At 37.9% G+C, this 25397-nt stretch overlaps 1 protein-coding gene across 2 annotated transcripts in view; it reads left to right on the top strand.

Annotated features, from left to right (window-relative positions):
* gls2a (glutaminase 2a (liver, mitochondrial)) overlaps positions 1-25397 on the top strand; it is a 44173-nt gene that overhangs the window by 17485 nt on the left and 1291 nt on the right. For both annotated transcript variants that reach the window (XM_057830570.1, XM_057830568.1), the window contains exons 8-16: positions 15134-15166; positions 15271-15329; positions 15408-15474; positions 15571-15621; positions 17689-17865; positions 17941-18072; positions 18149-18241; positions 18320-18381; positions 23426-23502. In XM_057830570.1, the coding sequence (XP_057686553.1) occupies positions 15134-15166; positions 15271-15329; positions 15408-15474; positions 15571-15621; positions 17689-17865; positions 17941-18072; positions 18149-18241; positions 18320-18381; positions 23426-23502 (751 nt within the window). The remainder of the gene's footprint in view (positions 1-15133; positions 15167-15270; positions 15330-15407; positions 15475-15570; positions 15622-17688; positions 17866-17940; positions 18073-18148; positions 18242-18319; positions 18382-23425; positions 23503-25397) is intronic.

Genomic DNA, 25397 nt, shown 5'->3' with positions numbered 1-25397 from the left:
GATCAAAAATATACATACAGTAGCGCTAATATTTGGTAACATGTCCCTTGGCCATTTTCACTTCAATTAGGCACTTTTGGTAGCCATCCACAAGCTTCTGGCAAGCTTCTGGTTGAATCTTTGACCACTCCTCTTGACAGAATTGGTGCAGTTCAGTTAAATGTGATGGCTTTCTGACATGGACTTGTTTCTTCAGCATTGTCCACAAGTTCTCAATGGGGTTTAAGTCAGGACTTTGGGAAGGCCATTCGAAAACCTTAATTCTAGCCTGATTTAGCCATTCTATTACCACTTTTGATGTGTGTTTGGGGTCATTGTCCTGTTGGAACACCCAACTGCGCCCAAGACCCGATCTTCGGGCTGATGACGTTAGGTTATCTTGAAGAATTTGAAGGTAATCCTCCTTCTTCATTATCCCATTTACTCTCTGTAAAGCACTAGTTCCATTGGCAGCAAAACAGCCCCACAGCATAATACTACCACCACCGTGCTTGACGGTAGGCATGGTGTACTTGGGGTTAAAGGCCTCACCTTTTCTCCTCCAAACATATTGCTGGGCATTGTGGCCAAACAGCTCGATTTTTGTTTCGTCTGACCACAGAACTTTCCTCCAGAAGGTCTTATCTTTGTCCATGTGATCAGCAGCAAACTTCAGTCGAGCCTTAAGGTGCCGCTTTTGGAGCAAGGGCTTCCTTCTTGCACGGCAGCCTCTAAGTCCATGGAGATGCAAAACACGCTTGACTGTGGAGCAGCTTCTAATTCTTGGCAGATCTGCTTTTTGGTGATTCTCGGTTGAATCTTCACCCTCCTGACCAATTTTCGCTCAACAGCAGGTGATAGCTTGCGTTTTCTTCCTGATCGTGGCAGTGACAAAACAGTGCCATGCACTTTATACTTACAAACAATTGTTTGCACTGTTGCTCTTGGGACCTGCAGCTGCTTTGAAATGGCTCCAAGTGACTTTCCTGACGTGTTCAAGTCAATGATTCGCTTTTTCAGATCCATGTATGTATATTTTTGACCCAGCAGATTTGATCACTTTTTCTGTTCACCCATAATAAAGTCATAAAAGAACCAAACTTCATGAATGTTTTTTGTGACAAAGAAGTATCTGTTCCAATCACTCTATCGGAGAAAAATCAGAGTTGTAGTAATAACTGGAAACTCAAGAGAGTCATGACATTATGTTCTTCAGAAGTGTATGTAAACTTTTGACCACAACTGTAGTAAATGAATTTTGAGGATTCATTAACTCACTGTCTAAATCAGGGGTCAGCAACTCGCGGCCCTGGAGCCACATGCAGATCTTTGAACCATATTTATGCATACAGTGGTAGCTCTACATACGAATTTAATTCGTTCCAAGACCTGGTTTGTAAGTCGAAATGGTTATATGTCGAACTGAATTTTCCCATAAGAATACATTACAATTTGATGAACTCGTTCCACAGCTCAAAAACACTAAATCCTTAATAAATATTGCTGGTACAATTGCAAATCACAATTAAAAATAGCAAAACAAATATATTATAAATACAAACCAGTATAATATGATAATAATAATACCTATTATGTAACGAATTGGGTTCTAATGTGGGAGTTGTGTTTTGCATGCCGTTCCCTGAACACCCTGCGACTGATGACAGAGTGAGAGAGGTGCGGAAGAGTTTTTACCTTCTCTTTTCATGTTGTTTTTGGCATTGGCTACGGCGGACAGTAGCCGTGTTGTGTTGCACAAGTTCTGAAATAAATGATTAAAAACCTGATGAAGCTGTCAATTTCCTTGCCGATGTTACAATAATAACAATTGTCACCTAACTTATAAAGACTGGCGAATTACAAATGGCAATTACACATAGCAAAACAAATACATTATGAATGCAATTTGGAATAATAATATTAATAATCTAATAATAATAATAATAATAATAATAATAATAAGAATATAATTATGTAACAAATCAGGTTCTAATGTGGCAGTTGTGTTTTGCATGCTGTTCCTGAATGCACCGTGTGACTGACGATAGAGTTAGAGGTGTGCGGAAGAGATTTTACTCATAATTGTCACCTTAATTTATAAAGACTGGCGACCGGAGGTCAGAGGAGGACTGTGGAGATCGTAGACATATTTATATTAACATACTCGTTAGAGCTGAAATGAATACTCTAGTAACTCGAGTTCAAAAACTTATCCAAGTAATTTTATTCACAGCAGCCGACAGCCGCTACAAATTACGCCGACGTTGCTAAAAACTATGCCCGCATGATGCTAGTGTGGTAGCAGGAGTCCGATGCATCTCATAGATATCGCATGCATTTAGGACTAGATGCGAAATGACAGACTCGGCCACGTCTGGGCAGCGTTAGTAAACAGCCGCCATCTTTAAGGAGTAGACTTCTCAGCGATAATAAATGTAACGTTATTGTCACTCGCTCACGTAACGTTAGCCCTTTGGAGGGCTAGGTTTCTATTGATTATGACCACTGTCGATGCGTGGTTAACGTGTCTTCTGTAAAAACACAGCGCTGTAGAGTAATAAGGGTGTAAAATTAAAACACAATAAAGCTAATTGCCAGTTTTAGCTCCGTCGTCATTGCTGAATAAAACACCAATAGCACTGGTCCCTAATGTGCTCCAATACAGCAGGTATCATAAATTTATTTTGAACACTGCAAAAACTCAAAATCCTATCAGTACTTACAGTTTAGACTAACTTAAAACTTAACTAGAACTTAAAAATAGATTGACACCAATGGAAATTCAATTGAAACACGTGGGGAAAAACACGTAGCTTTCAAGTGATGTGTCTTATCAAGCGAAATTACATTTTTAGGGATGAAATATTTTTTTATAAGGTCTAGAAGTCTTTTGAGTGAAAGCAGTGATTTTTTTTTTTTTTCTAGTCACATCTGAGATACAATTGTTGGCTGTTTTCATCAATGTACATCGAAAATAAAGACATTGATTGACTAAAAATGGTTCAATATTGGATTAAATGTATTTTTTTCTCATGTATATTTATAATTGCTCCTTACCTAAAAAAAATGTTTTATCCAATTACTCGATGAATCGATAGAATTTTCAGTCGATTACTCGATTACTAAAATATTCGATAGCTGCAGCCCTAATACTCATATTATCGAGTCAGTTCACTGACGCGCACAACACACTATTTTTCTATCATTCCCATCTTAATTTCAATGCTAAGCATCACCCTTTTCCTGTTTTCAGTACCTGTACAAACTGGGACCCATGTCAATCCGTTATGCGGAAAAACAATGAAATTGCGACACCTCGAATTTCAAGCATGTCGTCATTTGTCTCGACATATGACGAGTCAAATTTTAGGCCGGATGTCGAAAGGATCGTGTGTCGATGCGATCGTATATCGTGGTACCACTGGATTAAATAACTGAATATTTGATTAAAATTTACTCTGGCGCTTGCGATATTTATCAAAGACGTTTCACTGTCCTTCAGTAAGCACTGTTAGTTACACTGTTATATTTGTTTGTTAACAGAACACTCTTGCAGGTCATGAATTCACCATGATTTTACAAGGCGTATCCATAAAGACTCATGGGTGCACCTTCCAAGAGGCAACTGTGATTTTACCTAGCTGGTGAATTCATGACTTGTGTGAGTATTCTGTGAAGAGTGAGCACCTATCCTGCTGACTGAAAGGGAGCCAAACTCCTTTGTCAAATAAAGAAGTATGCATCACAAGAACACAGGTAGTCCCCAGGTCACGACGTACCTGACTTACATGATATCGACATTATGACGCTGGAGTCACCTCCGCTATTTTGTCTCAAATCGTTTTTTTATTTTTTTATTTTTTTTTGTGTGGTTGCATAAACAGTACCTTATGGAACTTCACAGTATCTTATGTTTTAATGTATCATAATAATATGACTGTTCTGTCCTTTGGCAAAATGTGTATTGGATTATAATGTTGACGTTTGTTTTGTGATGCATGGTTTTTTTTCGGCGCAGGAAGGGTAGAGCAGGTAGTACTTCTGCATGTGAATAAGAGTGTATGTACACACAAAGAAGAATGTATTTACGCACACGAAGAAGAGTGTACGCGCACACACACACAGAAGAGCGCATTTGCTCCCACAAAGAAGTCGCGCAGCTGAGTAAGTTAGAGAGGGGAAAGAATACGGTTTAGCTTGCTGTCTAGCTAGGATTTAGCTCCAACGCCTTGGAGTGGATAGTACAATGACGTATAGTACTTGTTTTTGGATCGTTATTTTTAAATTTAGGGGGTATTTATGGGTACTTAAAGGGCTTGTTCCGACTTAGGCGGAAATCTGGGTTACGTCGCCAGCATAGGTACAGAACTCATCAACGCAATCATTTTAAAAGTCTATATGTGTGTGTGCCTTCCCAGTATCGCCTTTGCTATGGAAACTGGGCCAAGTTGGCTCTTTGAGTGTCAAAGGTTGCCGATCCCTGGTCTAGATTCTAGAACAATTTCAAAAATTATATTCTGATAACCCTCTATAGGGCACTCATTTAAGTCATTGGCTGCCATTGATACCGCAGTAAGTCCTATCCATTTTGACTGGAAGGTTGGCAATGATCATTCCATTTTGATGTCTAGCCCTGTCAGTGCACTGAAAGATGACCATTTGCAGCCAGTCATTCCAGTTTGAATGAAATGGAGGTCTAGAGTGTATTTCATTTTTTACCCAATCAATACATATATATTAAACCCCCGTTTACAGACGTCACGCAACCGCTTTTGTTTCAACTCAGCCATAAAACAAAGGTAATTAATTATATTTATTTTTCTGAATTTCATTTTTGGCTTAGAATTATTAATTAAAAAACAAAACGACTTAAAAATATTATTCACTCTCATATTTTGAACTTTTAAACAAATTACGTCACAATGAAAAAAATTGTGTCTAAATAATTATTAAGTACAATTAAGTCACCTCATAAATATGAGGTGACTTAATGGGGGGCTCATAAGTGATAGCATATATATATATATATATATATATATATATATATATATATATATATATATATATATATATATATATATATATACAGTGCCTTGCAAAAGTATTCGGCCCCCTTGAACCTTGCAACCTTTCGCCACATTTCAGGCTTCAAACATAAAGATATAAAATTTTAATTTTTTGTCAAGAATCAACAACAAGTGGGACACAATCGTGAAGTGGAACAAAATTTATTGGATAATTTAAACTTTTTTAACAAATAAAAAACTGAAAAGTGGGGCGTGCAATATTATTCGGCCCCCTTGCGTTAATACTTTGTAGCGCCACCTTTTGCTCCAATTACAGCTGCAAGTCGCTTGGGGTATGTTTCTATCAGTTTTGCACATCGAGAGACTGACATTCTTGCCCATTCTTCCTTGCAAAACAGCTCGAGCTCAGTGAGGTTGGATGGAGAGTGTTTGTGAACAGCAGTCTTCAGCTCTTTCCACAGATTCTCGATTGGATTCAGGTCTGGACTTTGACTTGGCCATTCTAACACCTGGATACGTTTATTTTTGAACCATTCCATTGTAGATTTGGCTTTATGTTTTGGATCATTGTCCTGTTGGAAGATAAATCTCCGTCCCAGTCTCAGGTCTTGTGCAGATACCAACAGGTTTTCTTCCAGAATGTTCCTGTATTTGGCTGCATCCATCTTCCCGTCAATTTTAACCATCTTCCCTGTCCCTGCTGAAGAAAAGCAGACCCAAACCATGATGCTGCCATCACCATGTTTGACAGTGGGGATGGTGTGTTCAGGGTGATGAGCTGTGTTGCTTTTACGCCAAACATACCGTTTTGCATTGTGGCCAAAAAGTTCAATTTTGGTTTCATCTGACCAGAGCACCTTCTTCCACATGTTTGGTGTGTCTCCCAGGTGGCTTGTGGCAAACTTTAAACGAGACTTTTTATGGATATCTTTGAGAAATGGCTTTCTTCTTGCCACTCTTCCATAAAGGCCAGATTTGTGCAGTGTACGACTGATTGTTGTCCTATGAACAGACTCTCCCACCTCAGCTGTAGATCTCTGCAGTTCATCCAGAGTGATCATGGGCCTCTTGGCTGCATCTCTGATCAGTTTTCTCCTTGTTTGAGAAGAAAGTTTGGAAGGACGGCCGGGTCTTGGTAGATTTGCAGTGGTCTGATGCTCCTTCCATTTCAATATGATGGCTTGCACAGTGCTCCTTGAGATGTTTAAAGCTTGGGAAATCTTTTTGTATCTAAATCCGGCTTTAAACTTCTCCACAACAGTATCTCGGACCTGCCTGGTGTGTTCCTTGGTTTTCATAATGCTCTCTGCACTTTAAACAGAACCCTGAGACTATCACAGAGCAGGTGCATTTATACGGAGACTTGATTACACACAGGTGGATTCTATTTATCATCATCAGTCATTTAGGACAACATTGGATCATTCAGAGATCCTCACTGAACTTCTGGAGTGAGTTTGCTGCACTGAAAGTAAAGGGGCCGAATAATATTACGCGCCCCACTTTTCAGTTTTTTATTTGTTAAAAAAGTTTAAATTATCCAATAAATGTTGTTCCACTTCACGATTGTGTCCCACTTGTTGTTGATTCTTGACAAAAAAATTAAATTTCATATCTTTATGTTTGAAGCCTGAAATGTGGCGAAAGGTTGCAAGATTCAAGGGGGGCGAATACTTTTGCAAGGCACTGTATATTAGGGCTGTCAAAATTATCGCGTTAACGGGCGTTAATTAATTTTTAAAATTAATCACGTTAAAATATTTGACGCAATTAACGCATGCAATGAATGACCCGCTGGAATATTGCCTCAAACATTACAATGAGGCCATTTATGGACATTAAGGGTGAAGAGAATGCTACCGGCCGCTTGGGGGCAGCGCCGTTCCATACTCATACTGTTATTTCTTCTAAATGTGGGAGAATTAGTAGTTGTGAGACGTTTATGCTGTATTCATAATGCAATGCAAATTGCTATTTGTGCTCCACACCAGGGGTCGCGTTAACCGAATATTTTCCGTCGTTGACCGGTTTTTTAAAACGGTGACGGAAAAAACTGAAGTCCGTCCGTCATTTTGACAGGTTGCAATTCACACCCCAGACCACAGGGTGGCGAGCAAGCATATTAATTAGCTATTGTCTCTCTTAATGCATGACGTCGTTGGCTATTCTGTCAGAATATTGTAGCGTCACCGGGGTCTGGCGGCAGCACCGTGATTGACACATCAACGCGAGGTTCTTATTGGTGCACCCGGTGTGCCAGCGTGTCATCCAATTGGTGGACTAGATTGCCGCCTGTGTATAGACAAGTTTCCGAGGTACTTCCGGTTTACTTCCTTATGTCTTCCTTCCCCTTCCGTTTCCGCCTGTTTACCATTGAAGTCAATGGCGGTGGAATCGAAGTTGGAAGGTCTTTATACAAGATCCCGGGAATGTTATTTTGATGTAGGCGGGTGGAGAACCAAGCCAAGGCCTCCATGCTTCGTACCATGTCGATTTCCAAACCATGGGTGCTCGTACTCGTCATACAGGAGGGAGGGAAGGAGATGTACAAAACTGACAGCTCCTGCAGTCATGCCCCCGCTGTTATGGAAGGTAATGTGCTCTAAAAATACGAAACCTAAAATCTGGCGCATGAAACGATTTGTTGCCTTTGCTATTGATATTACGATGATGATTGTAATCATTTTTACAACAACTAGCTTCTGTTACTGCTGCTAGCCGCCTGTTGCTAATCGTGTTTGAATGCACCGCATAAATCCAAGTGTTGCAAGTTTTTATTCGTTTGTTTACAACTGGGAAACGCTGTTATAAAAGGGAAGACAACTTGGCTTGTACGTTGATGGACATATATCGAACATATATCGTTTGCGTTCCACAATGATGATGACAGCTCGACTCCCGGGAGAGGCCGAGAGAGAGGCAGGAATTGTGACAGACGGTGGTTCGCCGAGATCGCCGTGATCCAACTACGAACTTGTGAACGGTAGCATCTTTAAATATATGCTATTGGAGCTGGAATTACCGAGGACGGGAAAAAAGCACATCTAAATGCCGCCGAGGGCCTCCGTGATGTCGCTATTTGTTCACGAGGCTCCGAAGCTCTGCGGTCTGATATCGCATTCTCGTATGCTATTTTTGCAATACTTTTATAAATGTGATTTATTGACCTGTTTTGGAGTGCACCAATCGTTTTAAATAAAACAAGAAATAGAGTTATGTCTAAATGTTTTATTGCGATCAATGCCTGCAATAAAAAAAAGAATGACATACTATTTGTGTTTACATCATATGTACATAACCTTGTAGCATTTCCTTGTAACAAAACAATCCATGTCAGCCCTTCTGCAGTCGGCAAATGTAATATAACTTGTAATTTCACCACATTTTGGTCACTAATGGCCGTAGTATCAATCCATTCCTCACGTTAACACAGGCTGACCGTTGTTAATAATTTTGTCCACGAATGATCAACGAAGTGACACGAACTGCCATCCAATCTCATCTACGTGTCATCTAGGTCGTGCTGAATCAATTTTTGAAGATTCCATGGGTTGCTCTGGCTTGATTTCGTAGTGTTATCGTCGTCAATACACTGCTAATACACTGCTACTCAACCGGACCAGAAGTTCGAAGCCCATATTTCGCTCAGGAAACTTGTCTATAGACCCCAATCACATGACGTCACAACTCCGCCCCCTGACTGGAGCAGCCATATTGTCCGTCAGCTCGTCGTGTTTAAACATTACCGCTACGTACATGCCTCCTATTACGGCGTGTTTTTCTGCTCGTTAACATTAATAATCAAAATGGCGAAGGCGTGTGTGGCGGTTGGTTGCAGTAACAGAGAAGATAGACGGAGAGACTTGAAGTTCTACCGTATTCTGAGAGACCCGAAGAGGAGAGTGAGATGGACTGCTGTAATTCGACAAGAAATCTGGGCACCAAACGATCACCACAGACTATGTAGTAGTCATTTTATATCTGGTAAGATGCATTTAATATATATTTAGAAGATTTTGGGCTGACAACCACAATTAAGATCATTGTGTGACGTTGGTGATTGGGGTCTATATAGTTGCCTCTTTTTCTTTGGGAGTGGAGTTGTTTTGTTGGTGTTGTTGGCGGTAAGCAGAGTAAAAAGAGGGAGAAAAATACAACTTCCCTGTCTAATTTTTCGCCGCCAAGCAAGCGTTACAATATTAATTAAAAATGAATGAAAACTAAATACTATTGAATATGTCATCATTATCATTTTAAAAATTTAAGTGACTGGTAAAAATAGATTATGACCGGATTTTTATGACCCTGTCAGTCAAAATGACAGACAACGAAAATGTCTAGCGCAACTTCTGCTCCACACATATTTCGGTAAGTTTTCTTTTAGTGGCAAATATTAAGATATGTACAGATACAGTGGGGAGAACAAGTATTTGATACACTACCTAACCCTAACCCTTTGATACAGTGTATCAAATACTTGTTCTCCACACCGTATATGTTATACAGTAAAGGCGAGTGGACACAGGCGTTCACAAAAAGAAAAGCACTTCAGTCTATAGTAATGAGGCCCTACTCTGACACACAGTTAAACAACAATGCAAAATGAACTGGCATTCCATATCAAAATAGCTATGCAAAATACACGTAAAACTTTTCACTCTATTGTTATTATTTTTATTCTTCTTATTATATTAACTCTACTTTTGATTGAAAATTTTACAAATTTTATTAAAACGAAAACATGAAGAGGGGTTTTAATATAAAATTACTATAACTTGTAACTATAACATTTATCGTTTAAGAAGTCTTTCTATCCGTGGATTACTTTAACAGAAAGAATGTTAATAATGCCATTTGTGGATTTATTGCTACAATAAACAAATACAGTACTGATGTACAGTATGTTGTATGTATATATCCGCCGTGTCTTATCTTTCCATTCCAACAATAATTTACATAAAAATATGGCATATTTTAGAGATGGTTTGAATTGCGATTAATTACGATTAATTAATTTTTAAGCTGTAATTAACTCGATTAAAAATTGTAATCGTTTGACACACATATATATATATATATATATATATATATATATATATATATATATATATATATATATATATATATATATATATAGTGGGGAGAACAAGTATTTGATACACTGCCAATGGGTTTTCCCATTGGCAGTGTATACATACATACATACATACATACATACATACATACATACATACATACATAGAAAGAACCAGAAAATTCATAAAATTCATTGATTGCTCAGTTTTATTTACTGTACAGAATGCAAAAAACAAGCAATAAAATTGACTGCATTGTAATCAGTAGCTTAACAAGCTCAAAAACTCCACAAATTATCTTATTGGTGGATTGCTAGCAAAGACCAGGTGCATACCGCCACCTACTGAACAAGAGTGTAGTGTTTTTTATTGGCCAATATCTTGTTCACCTGCCTATTCTTGCTTGTACTCATGTTGCTTCCTCTAGTGCTCAGTTATGGTATAGTTGCATGGGGCTTAGTGATTGTGCCAGAGGCATAAAAACGAAACTATCAGTTCACCATTAGAAACCAAGAAAACAAATAAACGTTACACGTAACACAGGCGACAATTTGAAAAGTAGTGGAGTAAAAAGTACAGATACCTGCTGTAAAATGTAGTGAAGTAAAAGTAAAAAGTACCACTTCATATTTGTACTTAATTACAGATACACAAAAATGTACTTAAGTACAGTCATGAAGTACTTTTACTTCGTTACATTCCACCACTGTTATTAGACAACCTTGCTGGCTGTGAACGAGAATATATTGTGATCTAAATAATCTGAAATGTGATATGCACGTATGTTGACATCAGGTCTTTGTGGGGTTAAAGATGCTTTGAAATGCCAATGTCAAAAAACTGAAAATTACTGCACTAATGTAATTTTACATGTAGAAAATGAATTTGACACTCAAATCTGGCTTTTTCTACCATTTCGTAGTTATTGCAACCCAAACAAACCATCAGGGAACGCCCATTTTTTTCAGCAATTCTGGTTGTGCCATCACAACCAGAATTTTTGTTCATGTTTAGCTTTCTCGCACGCGCAGGCAAGTTGACACAATGACAGAACGGTCACATGGCAACAAGAGAATAGAAAGCCTATGGATGGCATACTAGCAGACGGCATAAAACTGCAGCTCATTCTGGGTGTGAACGTCTGGAGATTTTTTTTTAGTGAGCGGGGCCCAAGGCATCTGAGTAAGCTCTAATTTCACTACTAAGCCTTTGTTTCCACTTTTGGGAGTGTATTTGTGTCCAAAATATGCCTTGCAATCATTTTAAATTCACTTGCTGCAGTATGTCATGAAACCTTTAAGTTTCTCTTTTTTTTTTTTTTTTTAATTTGAAATTACCAAAACTTGACATTATGATTCCCTGTCTCCAAATCAATTTGGCTAGTGTTGAAGTAACTTATGACAAGATGCTGTCTTTAAATGTACTTAATAAGAATAACGAGAGGTCTGGTGATCATCCTGAAAAGCACGCTTGGATGGAACCCGGAGGCCTCGTTGCGCATGTAACTGATTTCTCAACCAAAAGCTGTCTGCAAACCTTGTTTGTGTTTGTACTGGCAAAGAGCCGGCAAACACACAGCAATCTTTCCAACTTGCGTTCATCGCTGCTCAGTCAGTGAGTGCAGATGCTGGACTTTGACCGTCACTATGTGACTTGATAACACGTCAAACACGTTGGGTGTATGTGCATGTGTGTGGTCCAACCTTTGAATTTGACTTCACTTTCACAGCTGACTGAGGGTAACCCTTTGGGTCAGCTGTGACGGAGCGTCCATGTGGGACATTGGGCGTAGGCATGGGTATTCTTATGACCAATCAGACTGTCCACAGGAGTAGGTGTGTCAAGCACCCTTGCCTGCTTGGCACTAAATATGCATTTGGCAGTGAGTGGTTGGACAGAACATTGTGGATGTGGGCCTTCATGAAGCCTGTCTGATTGGTAAAGAATACCGGGAAGCGTCAGCACTAGGGATTCTGTCGATGCAAAGAAAACTGAATGTAAATTTCAAGTCATTAGCATTTATTGAATGAAACAAGACTTGAACAATCCTTGTGAATTCGCAGCCTAATGGGGACACGACATCTGTTCACTGATCTATCTAAGGCTGCACTGCACTATGATAAAATATGACGACCTGTTAATATATGCTTATATTAGGGCTGTCAAAATTATCGCGTTAACGGGCGGTAATTAATTTTTTAAATTAATCACGTTAAAATATTTGACGCAATTAACGCACATGCCCCGCCAGATTAAAATGACAGCAGAGTTTAATGTCCGCTTGTTACTTGTTTTTTGGTGTTTGGCGCCCTCTGCTGGCGCTTGGGTCCAACTGATTTTATAGCTTTCAGCACTATGAGTAAGAGGTGTAATTATTGACATCAACAATGGAGAGCTTTTACTTTATATTTTGATTGAACATTTTTCAAATTTTAATAAAACGAAAACATTGAGAGGTTTTAATATAAAATTTCTATAACTTGTACTAACATTTATCTTTTAAGAACTACAAGTCTTTCTATCCATGGATCGCTTTAAGAGAATGTTAATAATGTTTATGCCATCTTGTTGATTTATTGTTACAATAAACTAATACAGTACTTATGTACCGTATGTTGAATGTATATATCCGTCTTGTGTCTTATCTTTCCATTCCAACAATAATTTACAGAAATATATGGCATATTTTAGAGATAGTTTGAATTGCGATTAATTACGATTAATTAATTTTGAAGCTGTAATTAACTCGATTAAAAATTTTAATCGTTTGACAGCCCTAGCTTATATAAATATATAGCGGAAAATATATGGCGGAAAACACTCAGGTGACTTGAAGTTCCGCTCTGAAACCCCCAATTTGGCCCAATTTCAAAATAGTCTTATATGAATGTGTGATACATCATTGAAAAGCTTAAAATCTCAATTTTCTGGGGGGAAGAAAAATTTGGAACAGGAGGGCATTTTTTACTAAAAAAAAATTCGAGGTGAGAGAATGAGAGAGCATAATTAGAGACACCATGATTTTAACGAGATATTATTACGTACTTACCTTATTTTAATCCAAAAACTGTATAGCATGTATCACCGAGAGATAAGACACAGCTGTTGATGGCCACAGCTGGACCTTTTGGGGATTTTATGGGTGATACATGGTAAAATAACAAGGGACATGATGAAGAAATCGCTGACATCAAGGAATGGTCGAGATTTTGTTTTTCAAACATTTCACCATTTAAACTTTTTTTTTTTTTTCTCTCTTTGTTTTGATTTTTTAAAAATGTCTCTTCGTTTGGATCGATTTTTTTATCATCTAAAATATTGGGGAAAATGCAACAGTAACACAAAAAACTACAATTAAGTGATAGTTTTGAGGTATATGGCCGTGACCTATTTACAGACACTTCATTGTGACGTAATTTGTTTAACACGGACTTTCAACTCCCTCTATGGATTTTCTATGGGGTTAAGATTGGAGACTGGCTAGGCCACTCCAGGACCTTGAAATGCTTCTTACGAAGCCACTCCTTTGTTGCCCTGGCTGTGTGTTTGGGATCATTGTCATGCTGAAAGACCCAGCCACGTCTCATCTTCAATGCCCTTGCTGATGGAAGGAGATTTTCACTCAAAATCTCTCGACACATTGCCCCATTCATATTTTCCCTTACACAGACAGTCGTCCTGGTCCCTTTGCAGAAAAACAGCCCCAAAGCATGATGTTTCCACCCCCATGCTTCACGGTGGGTATGGTGTTCTTCAGCTGCAATTCAGTATTCTTTCTACTCCAAACACGAGAACCTGTGTTTCTACCAAAAAGTTCTATTTCGGTTTCATCTGACCATAACCCATTCTCCCATTCCTCTTCTGGATCATCCAAATGCTCTCTAGCGAACCGCAGACGGGCCTGGACGTGTACTGGCTTCAGCAGGGCGACATGTCTGGCAGTGCAGGATTTGAGTCCCTGGCGGCGCATTGTGTTACTGATAGTAGCCGTTGTTACTGTGGTCCCAGCTCTCTGTAGGTCATTCATTAGGTCCCCCTGTGTGGTTCTGGGTTTTTGCTCACCGTTCTTGTTATCATTTTGACGCCACGGGGTGAGATCTTGCATGGAGCCCCAGATCGAGGGAGATTATCAGTGGTCTTATATGTCTTCCATTTTGTAATAATTGCTCCCACAATTGATTTCTTTAGACCAAGCGTTTTACCTATTGCATATTCAGTCTTCCCAGCCTGGAGCAGGTCTATAATTTTGTCTCTGGTGTCCTTCGACAGCTCTTTGGTCTTGGCTATAGTGGAGTTTGGAGTGTGACTGACTTAGATTGTGGACAGGTGTCTTTTATACCGATAATGAGTTAAAGCATGTGCCATTAATAAAGGTAACGAGTGGAGCCTCATTAGATCTCGTTAGATGAAGTTAGACCTCTTTGACAGCCAGAAATCTTGCTTGTTTGTAGGTGACCAAATACTTATTTTCCACTGTAATTTAGAAATAAATTCTTTAAAAATCAAACAATGTGATTTTCTGGGTGGGGGGTTCACATTCTGCCTCTCGTGGTTGAGGTTTACCCATGTTGACAATTACAGGCCTCCATAATATTTTCAAGTGGGAGAACTTGCACAATTAGTGGTTGACTAAATACTTATTTACCCCACTGTATTTGTATATTGTATATGATATAAAGGTATAATTAAAGTAGATTTCTTTTTCTTATGTGGAGCTTTATTGAATCTTTTTAACTTTTGAGTTACCCTTTTTACTAATGAAACTGATTAAATTTAAAGTGTCTATTCATAGGATTTTTTTTTTTCAAACGTTTACAAACATTTGCTGTATAAACAGAATTTATAGTCATTTGTCAATATTCAAATTCAGGTTATTGGGGCCATTAGAATCCTGCGACATTGTCTGTGTTTTGTACATAGATTCGAGGCCATCACATGACCAGTCAAAGTACTCAAACACTGCCATCTGTAGGGCTGGTGGGCATCCTTTTTCCCAAGAAAAAAAGCCTCAAAACTTCTCATATTTGTCTATATGTATTTTGTTTTTTACAGCCTAACTCAAACAAAGCGGAAAGGTTCGACTATGTGAGTGCCGTTATTTTTAAATATTTCCATTCAGCTTGTTTTCACTTCCTGCTGTAGCAGGAACACTATATACTGTATTACTACTGTATATACATTGTTTGCAGGTAATGGAATTTTTTAAGCGAACAGCTGGAACAGAGTATGTTGGCTTCAGCAATGCAACGTGAGTAAAAAGAGAAACTGGAAACATGACTTTCTTTTGTTTTGTTTTATCCTATTCATAGCTGTGATGTGCTCCCAGGTTCCAGTCAGAGAGGGAGACAGGTGATAGGAATTATGCAATTGGTTATTACCTCAAGGAGAAAAAGGTAAGTTTGAGTGGTTTGTAGGGTTTGCTCCTGAAAGAAAAAGTTGCTTGTGCTTGAATACATGATAATTCTGATGTGATAATGATGTGTTTGTAGTGCTTCCCTGAGAATTCTGACATGACTGCTGCCCTTGACTTCTACTTTCAGGTGAGTACCTTCCTGACAAGTAAATGTTGACATATAAACGCAAGAAATGTTTTGACTTTGAGAAATAATATACACGAGAAGAGCAACTCTGACATTTATGCTCCAGTGAAAATTTTTATTCACTCTTTAAACTTCTGACAATAATTATGATGCTACTATTAATTGACTAACAGATAATAGATCACCAAAAGAATTGACAACTATTTTGTCAATTGATTTTTCATTGTGCGAATTTAACCTCAAAATGGTCCAATACTCTTATTTGATCCTCTTTATAGTAGATTTTTTTTTTTTTTTTAAAACTTTTCCCCCCCAAAATTTTTAAAACAAAAAAACAAAAAAAACTGAGAAAACATTCAAATGAACAAGCCCTCCAGCTCCCTAAATGCCTCATCAGCCCAGAGAGATTGTAAACGTCCATGCCATCTACTGGCTAAATCAGAACCTATGGGCAACAATAAGTCCAGAATTAAAGTCATAAAATGTTTGAAAAAAATAAAAAAACATTGTTAAAATTACTTTTTAATAGGAATTTTTAGAGTTAAATTAAAATACTTTTCTACTCCATGCATGCTTCACAAATGCCCTGATGAGTACACAGATCCCTGACATTTTACTGAGACTGTCCAAAAAAGGCCTTTTTCTTACATTCGATAGGGAGACTTTTTGTCAAACACTTTTGGCCAGTGCTCAGCAACCCAAAATGTTGAAAGAGCCATATTGGAACAAAAAAAAGAGAAAATAACCATTTACTGTATTTTCCAGACTATAAGGCGCACCTGAAGGCCTTCAATTTTCTCAAAAGCCGACACTACACCTTATTATCCGATGTGCCTTTTACATGGGTCAATATTAGTTAACAATGGCATGACATTCCGTTTAGCTGAGCCCCATCTTGTGGACGCATTACGCAACGCCAACCACTACTACTACTACTGCTACTGCACCTTATAATGCAGTGCGCCCTAGACATGAAAATGGTTTTAAAATAGGCCATTCCTTGAAGGTGTGCCTTACACTCCGACGCGCCTTTTAGTGTAGAAAATACAGTAAATGTTTATTTTCTCTGCAGTGAATCCTATAGAGAATGTCGCACCATATGCTGCCTCAAGTTTAACTTCATTACAATACAAATTCATTAAAAGAATGTTTGTGTCATGTTTGTCCTCCTACAGAAACCACATTGAAACAAAAAAATGTTTCCTTCCCCATCATTTTACATTTTTAAATATTTTTGAAAAAGCTCCATGCAGCGACTAGGGGCAGCGCTAAAGAGCCCCATGTTGCTGAACCCTGCTCTGGGCGAACATGCGCCTGGACACGTCCACGGGCATCCCCGCAGCAGCGGCACTGTGTCACTAAGCCTCTGCCTGGACTACGTTTGGCAAAACCACTTTTCTAATCCACCTAAGACTTGCTACTGACTGTTTTTATGTTTCTGGTGCTGATTTGATGGGCCAAACACTCATTGCATTATGTTTGTGCTCGTACAAGCATGCGAGCTGCAGTTATGCATTAGACTGGAGGTGGCAGTCATGAGTGAAAAAGTGACAAACTCCGAATAGTCCCTTTAACTAAAATACATTGTCTTTTTTTTTTTTTTTTTTTTTTTGTAAACGAGATTAAAAAAAATCCATATTCTTTCATTTCTCAGAAATCTGCATAAATCTTTTCTATAGTCCTCAATGAAAGCAGATGATTAAATTAATCTGTAATTATTCAAAATAAGATATTTACAAACATCTGCTTTTGCTTCACAAAACACTGAAACAGTTAGATACAGTTACATCCAGTAGTTATAAAATATTCATCGTCCAACTTTTCCCGGCACATAGTTTTAGGTTCCAATGCACTTTTACAGCTAAAATGTTAAGCCCAGACAAATATAACGGTAAATCACACATAATTAATAACAGTATATGTGGCGATTAGTCAACTAATCGCAAAAAGCATCAGTAATCATTTGTGGCAGTCCTCCTTATAATGCTCTATTAATTTTTCTTCCTATTTGAAGATGGTTCAGGAGTTCAGTTATCAAATTACTAAACTAAATTCTTTCCATCCCAGCTGTGCTCCATCGAGATGACATGCGAGTCAGGTAGCGTCATGGCGGCCACCCTGGCAAATGGAGGCATTTGTCCAACCACGGGCGAACGCGTGCTGAGCACGGAGGCCGTTCGCAACACTCTGAGTCTTATGCATTCTTGTGGGATGTACGACTTCTCCGGACAGTTTGCCTTCCATGTGAGTCACCCCTTCAAAGTTCTTTAGCTCAATCCCATACAGGTATAAGATGTTAAAACTTTTTTTTCTATCAAGGTTGGCTTGCCCGCCAAATCTGGGGTTTCAGGAGCCGTGCTCCTGGTGGTCCCGAATGTCATGGGTATGATGTGTTGGTCCCCCTCTTTGGACCGCCTGGGGAACAGCGTGCGCGGCATTCACTTCTGTCAGGTAAGTTAATATTTAATGTAACAACCTTGACTTCATGATTGATTCAAACCGTCATCAGAAACATTTGCTTGAGTAGGAGCTGGTTTCTCATTTTAACTTCCACAATTACGACAACCTGAGACACTTCACCAAGAAACATGACCCCAGAAGAAGCATGGATGACGAGCCTGTGAGTTCAGAGCAGAGTTGCAACCAGTCCAAAATGTCAGCAACATCATCATAAACTGTATATCTTTTCATCCTTTAGAACAAGTCAGTCATAAACTTGATGTTTGCGGCCTACAGCGGCGATGTCGCTACTCTCAGGAGGTATCAGCATTTTTTGTCATCAGTGTCTCAAATTAATTGTGTTAGATACCACTTTTTGGTTTCAGATTCCGATTCCGACACCCGGCTGTGTGACGCCGTTACAGTATATATTTGTTTCTTTTTTTTTTTTTTTTTTTTTTTTTTTTAATATACTTTTTAAATGCTAAATTGTTGCATACTCACTTGCCTATAGAGTAATTGCTATCATGGCTTGGTCAGACACTGCTTCACCCTATTTTATTCGATTTTGCATGCCTCTGTTTTTGCCTTTATACTAGTATTTAAAATAGGGCTGTCAAAATTATCGCGTTAACGCGCGGTAATTAATTTTTTAAATTAATCACGTTAAAATATTTGACGCAATTAACGCTCATGTCCCGCTCAGACAGTATTCTGCCTTTTGGTAAGTTTTACAGCAAGGTTTTTTGTGCTGTCTAACAGCGAACTCTTGTGGTCGCTTTGCGACATGGTTTATTGCTTTCTTGCCAGTTCAATATGGCTGCACGACGTCTCGGGCTGACGCCTACGTTGTAATGTTGTGCTTATATGATCCTTGGACAAGATTTGTCTGTAAGTATGGTTGTTGTAAAGAATGTACATATTATGTTAGTAAGCGAAATGTTATATTTTTTGTATGAGACGCTTTTTGTTCATGTTTAGTGAACCTGTATAGCGTGCTAAGCTTACGTCGTTGCTAATGCAATGCTTGTGTACTTTTTTTTGTAGTTTCACTACGGTCTAAAGAGGACAGTGGTTTGAGGCCATTTTATTAATAAATCAGATGAAAAAGGAAGAAGTCTGATTATTAAAGCGTCGTTCACTAGCTGTTTAGCTTTGGAAAAAGTAGACACTTCGGAGTGAGGACAGCATAGACAGATTTAAATGACAGTAGAGTGAAATGCCCACTACAGTCCTTATGTACCGTATGTTGAATGTATATATCCATCTTGTGTCTTATCTTTCCATTCCAACAAATTATTTTACAAAATATATATATAATTTACAGAAAAATATGGCATATTTTATAGATGGTTTGAATTGTGATTAATTGCGATTAATTACGATTAATTATTTTTTAAGCTGTAATTAACTCGATTAAAAATTTTAATCGTTTGACAGCCCTAATTTAAAAATAAAATCAGTGGAGTGGGAAGTGGGGTGCTGAGGGTGCTGCAGCACCCTCTGGTGTTGGGGAGAAAACAAGTGTTTTGGTAGATTCTTTTTTTGGGGGGGGTTAAAATAACTAACTAACTAACTTATTGAAACTATAGCGTTATATACATGTTGTTGATATATATGTTGACACGTCTTTTTTGTTAATAACACCACCTGACACCTTGTTTGCTACCTGGTCGCTATCGGGCGCTATCGGAACAGAAAAGTAAATTGTCGACAGAGACAGCGTTAACATGGCCCAAAAACGAATTAGCGATTTTTTCCTTAACAAAAAGAGCGAAATTTTCTAAAATTCAATCGAGGTCAAAAATGAAGATGATCGTCCTTTGGTGTCTTCGAATAGGTTAGGCGTGCTTGCGTTGTAGCCATATTGTGGCACTCCCGCTTCAAACGGATTGGACGCAGTGGTGGTTTTAGGGGTGGGGCTACGGGGCCAAGGGCCCCACCTCTATTTTGAATGGCCCCTGAAGTGCCCTGTTCCCATTTTCGTATAAAACATGGAAACTGGTGAATCATTCTTTTTTTAAGTCGGACAGAATGAGAGAATGTTGTTTCTAGAGTTGGCCTGAACGATATATCGTTTGAACGTCGTCATCGTGCTGTGCGGATGCGCAATACTCGCATCACAAGGACCTGCGATATTATAATGTTTTTATTGAACACGCAAAATTGTTTTGTGCTTCATGCCCGTAGAGCGCACCAGCCGCTCACCCTCTGTCCTGCTAAACAGTGCGACCAAATTGTTTTTCTTGGTCACCACTGCAGCTGGTTTTTGGTACTTAAAGCATAGACTTCATAATGATATTGACGGGTCACCTCCGTCATACACTGCGCCGCACCTTCAAGTTAAGGGGCCAGCCCACATCCAGAGGAGTTATTCTCAAACACACCCACGCAGCGATCTAAGGCCGGCTTTAGGTTGAAAAAGTACTAAAGCTGTACCGCATACAAACTGCAAGGATTGTCTCAGGAGTGATTTGTTCGAAGGTTCGAGGTAACCATTATATTTTTCGTACCATGCATGCATTTTGAAACGTTGTGAAAAAAATCAATAGGAGAAATTAGCCGCGATGGCGTTGGCATCATAGTTTGCAATAATTACGTAAAATAAATGCTAACTGCACGGTTCTTTGTTCTTTTAACAAAGAATTGAGACTTTTTTGCGTCCATATCTATAAAGAATTCAGGGATTTAAGCATTTATTCACAAGAATTTTTAAAGGAAAAAGCTCTTTGTTTTCATAAGGCGGCCGCAGCACATTCAACATTTTTACGTAAAATAAATGCTAACTGCCCGGTTCTTTGCTCTTTTGACAAAGAATCGAGACTGTTTTACGTCCATATCTATAAAGAATTCAGGGATTTAAGCATTTATTCACAAGAATTTTCAACGGGAAAAGCGCTTTGTGAAGATGAGGCGGCGCTACAGTGGCATAAAGACTAGCAGCGCATTTGACAGATTTACGTAAAATAAATACTAACTGCCCGGTTCTTTGGTTTTTAACAAAGAATTGAGACTGTTTTACGTCTATATCTATAAAGAATTAAGGGATTCACGCATTTATTCACAAGAATTTTAAACTTAAAAAGCTCTGTCTGTGTTTCCACTCAGTCAGCTTTGATAGAGATAGGACCCCTGTTAATCGGCCCCATGTCCCGTCAATATCATTCTGAAGTCTATGCTTAAAGTTAAATATGATTGACCGAATTGTAGCTTTGATCTGGCCATATAAGACACGGTAGCGCTACGATCAAAGGCACAAATGTGTTAATCATCGTTAAGCTTGTTACAAACTAGCGGTAGCGCAGTCTGTGGTGTGCTGTGACAACTCATTCATTGTGTAAGCGGGAGGCTGTTCTCAGCAGCATGAGCATCAAAGCAGTGATTCTGAGTTGAGTCACTTAATGTAGCATTTAATAAAGACAAGCATTTTTTTTACATTATTCTTATTTAAAAATAAATCACATTGTTAAGGTGGTGTGCGTGGATTTCTCTGGTTTCCTGCCACATCCCCCAAAAAACTTGCATGGGTGTACCCCGCCTTCTGCCTGGAGTTAGCTGTGATAGGTTGCAGCACACCCACTACCCTCGTAAGGATAAGCAGTTCAGAAGATGAATTAATCAGTGAATTATATGAATGTTGTGGAAAGTGATTAAAAGTATGGTGTAGAAGGTGATGCAATGATTTTTTTTTTTTGTGTTGGTGCACCTTAAGAATAAAGTTAGGCACTAGTGCAACCAATGCAAAAATTAAGTGTGGAGCCTTGGCAATGTACTGGATATCGCGATGTTAATTTTTTCCAATATCGTTCAGGCCTATCCCAAACAGAGTATTCAAGTTATCCGGTAAAAATTCTTATAGTTTTAATATCGCAATATAATATGCAATGTATTGCAAACCCCCCAAATTTCGCATTGATATATTTTTCCAATATCGTTCAGGCCTTTTCTAGAGTACAGTGGTACCTCTACATATGAAGTTAATTTGTTCCAGGACCTTGTTTGTAAGTCGAAATGGCCATATATCAAGAAGGATTTTCCCATAAGAATACATTATAACTCCATTAATTCGTTACACAACCTGAAAACCTACACTAAATCCTTAATAAATGCTGCTGGTACAATTGCAAATAGCAATTACAGAGCAAAACAAATAAATTATGACTAAAATCGGAATAACAATATGATATTAGTTATAATAATAATAATACCTGTAATAATGTAATGAATCGGGTTCTAATGTGGCAGATGTGTTTTGCGTGGTGTACCAGACAGCACCCTGCGGCTAACTTGACAGAGTGAGAGAGGACTTTTTACTCTCACTTTTCATGTTCAGCTGCAGCGGACAGTAGGAATGTTGTGTTGCACACGTTCTGAAATACAGTAAATACAGCCGGCAATTTTGTTTGCAATCTTACAATCATAATAATTAACTTATATAAAGACTGGCGAACGGAGGTCGGAGGAGGACCGTCGAAATCGTAGACATTCTACGGCCGTATGGTCGAGCCTGTTCACGGACAAACACACCACGCTCAGATTTTTCTATCATTTTTATCTTCATTTCAATGGTAAGCCTCACCGTTTTCCTTTTTTCACCACTTGCACTAACATTCTCGGAACCCATGTTGATTTCGCCCACAAAAAAATCCGCCGTGCGTCCGTCTTGCGGGAAACAAAGAAACTGCGGCGCTGTCATAAATCGTCGTATTTTAGCATGTCGTTGGATGTAGAAACAAATGGCGAGTCAAATTTTACGTCGGATGTCGAAAAGATCGTGTGTTGAAGCGATCGTATGTCGAGGTACCACTGAATGTTGACTATTAATGCTGCTTTTCAGTATAAATGGCTTTTCAAAAAAGTGATTAAAATAATTCTGTCCATATATTCTATCCTTATTACAAACTTTACTGGTTTACTGGTACAGTGTCAAGCAAAGTTTTTTTTTTAACAGCACATGCAGGATAATCTGCATATTACCTTGTTTACAAAACACAAACACTGAACGAAGATGGCAGCGACACTTGGCACCTGTTTCCGAAAAATCGTAGAACCGCAACTGATTGGACGTCTACTAGTGACAAACTCCTTGAAGGGCGACAAGTGTTCCTTTTTTTGTGGTGTGTTTAGCTGGCGACCATCTTCAATCGGGTTGGATTCCGAAAAGTACATACGGTATTGCACAGCATTGGCACGTTATTTCTTAGAACTCCAATAACGATGATGCCATTTTAGTGCGATTTTAGTGCTGTTTCGGTACCGATACTAGCATCGGTATCAGTGCTAGTGTTAGCTTATCAGAAACTGCCATTAAAGTAGTTTTCACTGGAAAACTAAATCAGTTTGTTTCTATATTCTCAATTTACAGGTTTGCTCTCTCAACTTTGGACATGGAGCAGAGAGACTACGACTCTCGAACAGCTCTCCATATAGCTGCCTCAGAAGGTGACTCACTTTAAGTACATCTCCTACTTGATATTTAATTTGATGCATTCACTGACAGCCCAGGTATATGTATAGTATTCATAGAGTATGTGCTCTGGTAGTTAGTAAAGAAGAGGAAAACGTGTTAGTTTATTAAAAAACAGAATGAAGATTCGATCAATGGTAGCCAGGGAGGTAATAGTCACTGACAACCCTCCCAGTTGAAATAGATTGGATGTGTTTAGCCGTCAATGGCACTGATACAATGAATGTATTCACAAAGTTTGTGTTGTGATAGTTAGTAAAAAAAAAAAAGAAAAAAAAAGAAAGTATATGTGTTGGTTTTATTAAAAACTCACATCGACAGTGATAGCGAATTTATTAATCTAATATTCAAATGTAATAGTTATTATTTTCTATATATAATTATGTATTATATTGTTATATTATTACTTATTTATTGTTATTTTCATCAGATATTTTAATCCTAATATTTATGTCGTTTTTATGAATCAAAATTGCATTTTTCCTAATATTGTTGTATTTTTTATTCTTTTTTTTTTTTTTTTTTTTTACTTTTTTGTATCAACTAATCCTACTATTTATGTAGCTCTTATAAATCTTTTTGCTGTTATTATAGTAATTTTTTTTCTTTTTTGTACTTGTTTCTTCCGCTAATATTGATGTAGTTTTTATAACTCTTTATGAATTATCAGAATTTTGTATTGCCCTTTTTCATCAATAGGGACAGTTTTTTTTTCTTAAATACTAACGTTTAAGTTGTGTTTACAAATCTATACTATATATATATATATATATATATACATATATATATATATACATGCATATATATATTTGCCCCCTTTTAGCCTTTTATAGTTTAAAAGGTGACTATTTTTGGTCATAAAAAATAACAAGTATTACATTTTTTATATATCTATGTACCGTATTTTTCGGACTATAAGTCACACCAGAGTATAAGTCGCAGCGGCCATAAAATGCCCAACGAAGAGGAAAAAAAACATAAATAAGTCTCACCGGAATATAAGTCGCATTTTGGGGGGAAATTTACTTGATAAAATCCAACACATAGAACAGATATGACATCTTAAAAGGCAATTTAAAATAATAATACAATAGAGAACAACATGCTGAATAAGTGTACAGTAGAATAATATTACATGATGCATGAAAAACGAAATGCGAACGTGGCCGGTATGTTAACGTAACATAACTATTAAGAGTTATTCAGATAACTACAGCATAAATAACATGCTAACAAGTTTACCAAACCATCAGTGTCACTCGAAAACACCAAAATAACATGTGAAATGATATAATAATGTGTTAATAATTTCGCACATAAGTCGCTCATGAGTATAAGTCGCACCCCCAGCCAAACTATGAAAAAAAATTATAGTCCGAAAAATACGGTATATATAGATTTGATTAACAATCATATTAGTATTTTTTAATGGTTTTCATCATTATAAGGTAATTTATAAATTAATACAATGTTAGTGAAAAAAAAACAAAAAAACAAACATGTATCAAAACCGAAGTACACACTGGTTATGCCCTAAGTAACACTCTAGAGTTGACCCAAAAAACCCACAATAGTATTTAGAGTAACACATTCCATGATGACTGCAACACACGTCAATTCATTTTAACAGATGTTTATCAATTCCTTGCTACGCGGCGAAACCAGCAAGCATGCATGTGCACATCAGTTAAAAGCAGCGAGTATTTTTGTTTATACTGAGTTTTTTATTATCGTTTCATTGCCTCAAAAATACTTTTTCCATGTATTTCCCTCTCATACTTTTAACTACTTCGTTTTTTTGTGGTAGCTTTAAAGCGGTTGAACACATTAGTCACATAGCATATTTAAACCGTCCTTATTTGATATAATT

Source organism: Corythoichthys intestinalis, chromosome 2, assembly GCF_030265065.1.
Source record: "Corythoichthys intestinalis isolate RoL2023-P3 chromosome 2, ASM3026506v1, whole genome shotgun sequence".
Taxonomy (NCBI): Eukaryota; Metazoa; Chordata; class Actinopteri; order Syngnathiformes; family Syngnathidae; genus Corythoichthys; species Corythoichthys intestinalis.
The sequence above is the reverse complement of the archived record's forward strand: the minus strand, read 5'-3'. Positions and strand labels throughout refer to the sequence as shown.